This window comes from Xiphophorus hellerii, chromosome 7, assembly GCF_003331165.1.
Source record: "Xiphophorus hellerii strain 12219 chromosome 7, Xiphophorus_hellerii-4.1, whole genome shotgun sequence".
NCBI classification, from domain to species: Eukaryota; Metazoa; Chordata; class Actinopteri; order Cyprinodontiformes; family Poeciliidae; genus Xiphophorus; species Xiphophorus hellerii.
Window position 1 is genome coordinate 11,598,783 of NC_045678.1, and position 9,907 is coordinate 11,608,689.

General features: G+C 36.6%; 1 protein-coding gene and 1 long non-coding RNA gene across 2 annotated transcripts; both read right to left on the reverse strand.

Annotated features, from left to right (window-relative positions):
* Positions 1-1,332: 1,332 nt before the first annotated feature.
* Positions 1,333-2,819, reverse strand: LOC116723666 (uncharacterized). The gene is made up of 3 exons (XR_004340025.1): positions 2,672-2,819; positions 1,833-1,922; positions 1,333-1,622 (listed from the first exon to the last, which is right to left on the reverse strand). It is a non-coding gene; the product is annotated as an uncharacterized LOC116723666 (long non-coding RNA).
* A 1,371-nt stretch (positions 2,820-4,190) lies between these two features.
* atp6ap2 (ATPase H+ transporting accessory protein 2) lies at positions 4,191-9,077 on the reverse strand. The gene is made up of 9 exons (XM_032568164.1): positions 8,919-9,077; positions 7,979-8,109; positions 7,742-7,870; positions 7,552-7,647; positions 7,307-7,444; positions 6,554-6,607; positions 6,311-6,460; positions 6,102-6,221; positions 4,191-5,021 (listed from the first exon to the last, which is right to left on the reverse strand). The coding sequence occupies exons 1-9, from the start codon at positions 9,049-9,051 to the stop codon at positions 4,827-4,829; spliced, it is 1,146 nt and encodes a 381-aa protein (XP_032424055.1). The 5' UTR covers positions 9,052-9,077; the 3' UTR covers positions 4,191-4,826.
* Positions 9,078-9,907: the final 830 nt, after the last annotated feature.

Consider the following 9,907-nt stretch of genomic DNA (forward strand, 5'->3'; position numbering starts at 1 on the left):
TGTGCTACTCAGTGCTTTGTATGCATTACAGGGATTATGTCTAAGCAGCTAAAAATAAAGTTTCTCAACATCAAATCTAGAATATAAAGGCAAACTAATTAGAGTGCACACAAAAAAGACACTTCCAAAAAAAAGTATCTACATTATAGTTGTGTTGAAGTTCTGGTAAAAAGATCAAAGTGAGAAGGATAACTTAAGTCTCAAAATATTCACCAAGTACATGCATAAAGACGAGAACAATGTGATTTTTTTTTCATTTTGTCTAAGTGAAATTTGTTTAATTTAGACCAAGTACGTAATTATTCTGCAGTACAAGTTTTTTGGTTTTTTTTATCTGTAATGCAAACAAAAAAAAGAAGACTGATGGCGTGACAAACCCAGCAATCTTTTTTTTTGTTTTCTAAATCAGAATGGCTTTGGTGGTTACCCATGCTTTTTATCTTACCTATTTCAGGATCAGGTGGCAGGGTCATGGTGTGATCTTGCATCTCAAAGCTGGCACAGCGTTTTTGATCATCTCTCATTTATGTCTGCTTTTGGAGTTGTTCTCTAGCTTCATGGTGGTTGTTTGCTAGCACGGTGTTCAACAACCATTTCTGTGCCGTGGCATGCTTCATACCAAACAAGCCAACAGAACAGACTTTGTATTCTTTTATTTTTAAGATTAGCTGTAAGAAATTAAATGCATTACACAGTGTATGACAATGCAGTTCCAAATTTATTGCAAATAAATTTGCAATAAATTTATTTATTGCAAATAAATTTATCTTAAATATAAGACTTATATTTAAATCTTAAATATAAATTTAAGATTTAAATTTATATTTAAATCTTAAATTTAAATATAAATTTAAGATTAGTTCACTCACTCCATTTACTTTATCCAATGATGTGCATATTACCTATTCTGACATGAATATATAATGGATAAGTCTATTACACAGGTATAAATACCCAAATAGAGCTTTTTAACATAATTATGTTGACTGGTGTAACAGCAGGAACATCAGGCCTGTTCAGTCTCTGGGTGCAGAGGTTGGTGAGCCAGCCGTCAAACGCTGCAGTACATGAATGTAGGCCTTTTTCACAGGAAATACACTAACTACCCACACACCCTATCATTTCTAACCAACATGATGCCCTCATTACATTCTGTCGTGCTTGAGAACAACAAAGGGGAAATTCCCACGACTAATGCTACTAATTGCACTTGTTTTCAGGAGGTGTCAAAACATCTGCGGTGAAAAAGGCCGTTTTATGGGACATTCTGAGCTGGACACTGGAAACTGTGAAAAACTGGAAAGTATTCAAATTAAGACTTTTAGTACTCAGTTTATAGATTTGTGTCAAAAACAACACCAGCCATCCAATTAATGTGGTTCCTTCATTGCAGTGAAGCATCCAACATAATTCCAATATATAAATTATCTTTTGAGAGTGAGTTGACCACAGTCCCAGCATCCAGTCAGAAATTTAACGTCAGGAGCCACAGTTCTGCACAGGTGCCCCTGAAGACGTCCCTGCTGCTGCTGCTGCCACATCGCCGTCGACTCCTTCATCGTGTCCCAGGTTCAGGACAGCAGTTGAGGAAGACTTTGATCTTCGCCCCGATTTGCTTTGAGCTACAGGTGAAACACAAGCGAGATATGACATGTCACCACAGATAAAAAATAGCAAAGAAAACTATTTTTTTTTCTCAAAAATATACATATAAGATAAGGCAAGAATCTTACATGCATGTTAAACAAGTGGCCCATTTAAGATTAGGATTTTAAAAAATTATTGTCTTCTTTGAAGGATACAGAAAATCAAGTTTGATGTCAGTTTCTTACCTTTTGCACTACATGGTGTACGGATGGGTTTCTCTTCCTGCTCTCCCTCAGAAACAGAAGCCCTGATCTTCCTCACCACGTAGGCGCAAGCTAGAGAGTAAGAAGTACAAATATGTTTTTTTTTTTAAACAGTCATTTTTTCCCCCCTAATTTAAACAATAAATGTCAGCAAGGTTTCCAGGGCTTACTTTTTTTTTTATATGAACATTTTGCTCACAGTTTTTATTAACTCAGCTTAGGTCAGTGAGATTTTATTTTTCAAAACATTTCTACACCTTACTTCGATACACAAATTAAACTAAATGAGCAACAGGGAGACACACTGTACTCCCAGTGCTCGGGTTACAATATGACAGAGAACAGCTGAGTCATCCCATATCTGTTCTCCACAATGAAAAAAAAAATGTGTTAAGATAATTTCGAACCATATAAGTAAGCTGTATGTAAGCAAACCATTTAAATTGAGCCTTTAATACGGTCGAAATAAAATGCGATTAGCAAATCAGGCTTAAAAAGGGCATCAAATCAAACTGGGAGCGGAAGCATGTTAAGATCCTAGAATTGATAACGGAGAGGAGCGCTTCCTTGTTTTATTGTCCGAGAAGGAAACTATTACCAGCACGAAAATCCAACTTCAAAACTTATTTCACTTCATCAAATTCTAAACCATATTAAATACACAGAATTGAATTGTAAAGAATTTAAACATATTTTAGCTTCTAAAAAAAAAAAGCTCTAAAACGTAAATTTTGGTGCTAAGGAAAAATTGTAAACAGAAAGCTGTACTTTTCTTCCGGGCGTGGTCATTAATTTATACACGAATAATAATAAAAAAATACCTTTTACCAGCAGTCAGACCATTAGTCTTTGGTGTTGTACGCTGCAGTTTCGATGAACTTCAGAGTCGCAATTGTCAGACTTGTTTACCCTCTTTCAGTTCAGCTCTTCCCGAGCATATAAATACTCAATATAAATACTAGCGCTTCATAGAAGAAATACAACCAATCATAGACTGAGAATAACTCTAGAGGCGGAGCTTAACAAATCCAATATGATTGTGATTGGCTGAGCCGTTACGCAACGTAAGACACAACAATGCTATTTAAAGAGATACACTCGTAATAAATGGATACATAATCAGCATTGATGAGCCGTGGACTCTGTGGGGAAGTCATATAAACTGTTACACAATGTTAACATCTACGTGTTCTATAATTATCTAGTGCATCTAAAAAACTAGAAGATTATTTATATATATATATATATATATATATATATATATATATATATATATATATATATATATATATATATATATAAAACTTAATTGGTACTCGTTACAATCGTTGTTCAAAGAGTGATACCAGCAAAAAATGAGGAGGTGAGTTTTCTTCTCTTTTTTCTTTTACTGTCTAATTCTTTGTGTTAAGTTACCCCTGAACCAGAGGCAACTTCAAAATAGTTTTACCTGGGCATTTATGGAAAATGGACTTGACATGCTCAGCATTCCAAATTACGTTTTGCATCTTATTTAAAAATCAAAGTCACAGAATCTGGTGGAAGAGAGAGAGAAGGGGCACAGAAACCGAACTGGTTTAGTTCCAGTGGGAGTTTCCACATTGATAATTCGAGGAGCCATGTTAGAGCTGGAGTTGATCCATTGAGTTTTAGAAGATGAAAGTCACAGCAGGCATCTACCAGGACATTTCAGAGCACTCCAAGTTTCCCTCTGCTGTCAAGCTTTATGGAAATATTGCTTTCCATTTTCACCAGAACTTGACACCTATCCACACTGCTGAATGTAGAAATACTTAATTTTACATTTGCTTAGCATCACTGTGGTCAATGCATACGACCTAATATTCACAGAAAATCTTTCAATGTGAAGATGAGTGACATCAAACCCAAAAATATAGACGAGTTGAAACTGTTGGTAAGGCTATGTGGTTTTCCTTCACACCTCAGAAAGGACGCATGCTAATTGTTTCCATCCGCACTGCATTGTTGCAGTAATTCATACCAAAAGTGCCTCAAACAAATTGTTCCATGAACAAGTTAACATTTCCATATTAAATCAATTTCATTTCAGTCGTGTGGTATTCTAATTTTCTGAGAAACCTGGAGATTTCATTAGCTGTAAAACAGTTACCAAAATAAAAAATAAAAAAAACTTGAAAAAACTGTAATGAATCTTAACTTTTCTGCAGATGTTAGGCAATTAAAAATATGTTCCATTTTTCTCAAACACCTGACAATGCTGCATCAATAAGAAATGTAAAAATTAAATAACAGTGCTGATTTATTATTTTTTTACTCCCGTCACAGCTTAACCTGCTACAATAAGTTCAAACTAGCACAATACATGTAATAATTTATTGTTAAGCATTTATTGCAGTTTACAGAGCTTCATTTATGCCATTTTAATTATAATGGCAAACATCTCGGTCAAGTTTCTACACAGTCCAACAAATACCTGTTATTTGAAGAAAAAGCACAGCAAAACAAGAACACCATACTTTCTCATACATTCGCATATTCAATATATACACATAGATTTTTCTTTAACTTAAACCTTTGACAGTTCCATACAGCAAAACAAACAAAAAGACAAATCTACTTTCTCCATAACATATTTTTTTTACAACAAAAATGGACTTGCAATCACCAGTGAGAAAAATGTTTGAAGTTAAAGGAAGGAATGATTGGAGCTGTGAAGCTGAAAGGAGGAAGGCAATATTTGTTCAGTGTACACTCCATGGGATAATATTGCTAAAGACTGGCTGAACGGGCACCAATTTAATGCTGCCATGATTTAATTGGATATAATTTACTGTCAGCATTTTATATCAGTGCTGTAAACTCAGAAACAATTCAGTGTTGTGCTCTTCCTCCCACCGAACTTTCACAGATACAGTTACAACACAAGACATCAACACAAACACAAATATTCACCAGAGAACTGTAAGGATGCAGCAGGGGTGGTGTTGGCAGGACTTAATCCAACCTGATCTTCTGATTGGTCATCCTGTAGATGATGCTGTCATATCCCGGGTCCATGTTCCACAGGTTGTAAGCAATGGCGATGACTGCGAGGGCCAGAGCGATCATCAGCCAGAGCACAATGTTGAAGATCACAGCGTACTGAAAGTTGTACTTGTAGGCCAGGTTGTAGGGGCTGCCCGGGTTACTCTGGAAATATTCAACCCAGTCAAATAAGTAAAACACAAAGCGTATGTAGACACATTTATCTAATTCAGTTCCGTTGGCTCTATAGCGTTTACTAGGTAGAGATCCAGTCTGACAAAACAATCTACAACAAATCCTCCACTCATAATAATCATAATATTCAGTTTGTGTTCAAACTGCAACACTCACAGGTATCAATAACGGCAAACTAAACAATATTCTATTATGTGACAAAATTATTCAGGCTGTCGCTGAATATGTTAATCCTGATTGGATGCACAAAAGTGACCACTAAGACCAACCTGGTGACACGCCCAGATCACTATCTCGGTAAACCTAATCAAGCACTTATTGGCAATAAAAACTGCTTACATATTAACTGAGAAGATCGACAGATGATTAAAATTTCACAACATGCTACATCAGATGATATATCACATTTCCATATGATGTACACAAAGAACTCTGGAGACTAAATTTAAAAAAGAAGAAATAGCTTTAATTTAAATTGGGTGTGCTCAAGGTCATGAGCTCACAAGACAACCCTCATACCTTGTCAATAATTTAGGGAAAATTAGCAATTCCTTTTGATTTTTTATTAACTAAAAATTTCACAAAGCATAAACTGTGTTTGGATTATTCTTATTGTAGCAGAATAACTAAATCCAGATTTGACCTACTGTAGCTTTCCAGCTTTTCTTAATTTAATGTAGTTGTGATACAAAAGCACAGAAAACCGTGCACAAAGCCTATTTTATGTTTTCTTAAACAAAAAATGGATTTCTTAAAATCCATTTTAAGAAATGGAGGCGTTTAACTAAGTGTTAAACGCCTCTGTTCAGTGTAAAATTATACAGAGTGCTTTTGTGTACAGACGACAGGAAATATCAATGCATTTTAATATTCAAAACAACATTTCCTTTAATGTTACTTCAGAAATATAAAAAAAGCAAGCAAGAGCATAAAGCTGCTACTATAAATAACTACTAATGCTCCCAGATATTTTGTTTATGTTTGGAGTAGCTTATTGATTACAATTGTGTAATTTTTGCTTTCAATTTTATGCATGCCTTTCCGACTTACAATCTGTTTAGATTCCAAGATTGAACGAGACTTTCTGGTCAAAGGAGCTTCAAAGGTTTTCACAGTAACAACCTCCACTACAGCCCTGTTGCCATAGAGTCGATACATGTCCTCTCCAAACTGTAATAAAAAGCAAACACATGGTTAAAACTGAGGTAAATTAAAGATAATGTTGACAGTTGTTTCACTCCCTCAGATCTCCTCGTTACCTTCTGGAGGACAGAAGCAAGAATGGCCGTGGCGTCGCGGTACTGAGGAGAGTCTTTGCCATAAAGACGACTCAGCTCCTCCAAGCCGGACAGCTCCAGAGAGTACAGATCAGGGGAGAAGTCCTTGGCTAGATGTCTGTGCCTCTGGAGCTGCGAGAGGAGGAGATCTGATTCAAACCTGATTCACCAGTTTCCTTTCTACAATGGAAAAAAAAGAGGTCGGCGACATTTGGGGCAGCTTACCAGAGCGGTGATATCGTGCAGTACTTGTACCTCAGACAGGAAGAGCAAATCAGCCTAGGACCAAAATAAGTAGAAAGGTTATGGTGTGACATTTGGTTGGAACATAATCATACAGACAAAATCTTTTTCAGGTTCAAATTAGGGCTGCAGCTAATGATCATTTTAGTAATGGATTATTCGAATAAAAAAAATAGAACATTCTGTAGCTTTTTTATTTGACCATGTAAGCCCTTTTAGAAAATTTCAGAAATACAACAAATGCAAATGAACCAATAATCCTACTTATTTTTTAAATTAAAAATGTTGTTGTTTTTTGCTTAAAAAGCAGCAGCATAGCATTCCTTTAGTGAATGTTTAATCATTTGGTTTTTGGATTAACTTATTAATAATTAGATAGAAATGTGCTTAATAGGAATTCTTTTTCTTAACTGAATTTGAACCAGGTGAAGCTAAAATCATGGCACTTGAGAATTTCTGGGTGGAAAACATTTAGGTTTTTATACAGACTGTATATATATAACAGTTTTGACTTACTTCTCTGAGTATGTTGTTCTTTCAGCAAATTGCCTTTCTGGAGTCAGTATTCCCCAGTTATAACTTAATCAATTACTAAAGTAGTTGACAATTATTTTAATAATCAATTTAACATGATTAATTGTTTCAACCGTGGTTCGAATCATTCTTATAGTATTTTTAAAAAAATTTTTTTATACAAGATGTAGCTAACGTGTACTGCAAATGTTAAACACCAACTTCTGAATTTCTGCTTAGGGAGTTGAGGGGAAGAGAAGTCAGCACAGAGCCATCCTGGGATAGGCGTGCGCGGATCTGCTGTAAGGTGACCGGAAGGTCCTCAAACACAGCATTGGCCTTGCCAAGCATGTACAGCCGCTGCAGGGGACAAAATATTAGGCGAAAATATAGAAAAATAAATAAGCATATTTAAAGGTATTTATTGTTCCCTGTTTTGTGTAAACTGATTTTGTTTTTTTTTTTACCTCCTCACTTGGAGCCAGTTGTAGAACTACGGGGGTGTATTCGGAAAACAAAGAGTGGACCGTCTCTGCAACGCTGTCCAGCGTGAAGGGTACTGGCTGAGAGAGGAGAAGCCAGCAGCACACTGAGCAAACGTATTCTCATTATACTGTAGATTTTAATCTATTTGCGTCCAAGAATTGCTTGACTCACATTTTCCAGGGGGTAGGAAGCCACAGTCTGAGGAAGAGCCAGGCTGTCAGCTCCTCTCACCACCACCAACACATTAGCCCGGGGACGCTGGAACAATGGACCAGCCTGGAGGCCAGGCCACAGCAGATCCTGGGCAAATAAAAACATATTGCATTTTTTTAGGCTACCAACATTGTGATCTCAAGACGCATCTATGAAAGCAAAGCTCAAGAGTTATGTTTTCTCTATTCAAGATACCTCTTGAATAGAGAATCCCATAGTCAGAGCCACCACATCAGGGACTTTCTCTCCAGAAACCGGCCAGTCTCCTTTCTGGAACGACACAAACTCGGGAGCCTGAAGGACCGTGAAGCTGTCTCCACGGACACCTGGAGAACAATGGAGATTCTTGTCAGCCTAAGCAAAACAAGACACTTTTTTAAAAAGATTTTGCAAAACCTGATTGTTTAATTTTAGCTAAGCAGTTGCTACTTTTATCCCTAAGAATATGCTACAAAGCTCTCACAATAATATTTAATGCTCCATTTAAAATTACCATGCCTTGTAATAGTTCTATGACTGCACTACCTGCATAAATTTTAAGTAAAAATAATCAAAACAGAATAGGTAGCCTCATTTGCAGACCAAAGACAATGTGAAATCTTGGCAACAATGTTAACAGCTCCGTGGATGGAGAAATACACTCGTGACATGGAGCAGCAGCAAAGATGGAAGTTAAAGAGGAACCAGTAGCCCAGAACAGAGTGTCACATGACAGCACAGGCTAATAATTAATAACCTGAAACTAGACATCACGTTATTATAAACATTTTCAATGGATATAATTGTAACTTTAAAGAGTAAATGACACATTTAACCTTAACGCTAGCATAGCGACTAGCAAAAAGCGAGAGTTATGTTAAGCTATTCGATAAGTTTCATGTAGCCGGAGCTGAATAGTTTTCCAAAAGCACTGGTATTTAGATGGATTACTTTTCTGAGTCTCATTGACAGATCAAGCAAAACATGGGAATAACAGAAAAAAAAGCTAAATGACCATCCTAACGATGTTCCTGGGCTGAGTAGCGACCAGTCAGCTGAATATTGAGGCCACACATGAGGTCGCGGTGTTAGAAATACAACAAATAAGGTTTGTGAAACTACGAGTGTCGATTGTTTAGCGTCGGACACTTCCTACCTGCTAAGGCAAGGCAACAGAGAGCAAACGCAAAGGTAAAACCAGCTTTCATCGTTCGCCAGGTCGTCACCGACATCTTTCTCCCAAGAACAGCAACGGTCAGCTGACCTGACGTCATGGCAGAACAAAGCATGATGGGAGCGTTTGTAGTTTGTAGCAGCAAGACGAGCCAGCTACTACCAGCTGTCTAAAAAATAATAAAATATTAGAGAGAAATGCTGTCTACAGGGTTTTTTTGTACCATCTATTAGGGTGAAATGTTTATATCTCTTTATTTAGATTACTGTATTTTCTATGTCTTGGTTATATTGCTGCGTTCCATACACCTCGGAAGTCGGAACTAGGAGCGCTCCAGTTAAAGTGGAACACCGACAAAAATAACAGTAGCACCTTAATGGAAAAGAGTACATGGTTTTTAGACTGATTTACAAATGAAATCTGAAGAGTGCCGCCTCCTTCACTCTGATACCCCTAAATAAAAAGGAATGCACCGTTTTAATTAGGTGCATTCCTTTACCTAAATAATGCCTTCGAAAATTTCCTAAATAGTCCACTTACCTGTATGTAACTTGATGTCAATGTAGATACAGTTGTTCTATGAAGGCATTTGAAGGTTGCTTTAGGATATTAGTGAACAATTGGCGTCATATAAACCAAAGAGCAACAGTTGTAAGGTTATAAAATAATTTCCCAAAGTTTGAACACCCCTCAGCCATCTGGTGCTCAAATCCATTGAGTAGTACCATTGAATGCAAATGCACATTTCAGACTCTTTCTGGTGTGGAGGGGGGTCTTGTTTTTCTTGTACTTTAAACATCGTGATTATATACTTCCATTAAAATAAAATGTATTCTGTGGTTGTTGTGACAAAGTAAACAAAGTAAATAACAATCAGTTCCGAGTGTGATTTATCCTTAAGGATTGCGTTAAAGGTTAAATAATTTGAAATGGGGGTGGGGTCACTGGCAAACATTTTCAAAGAAAATAAA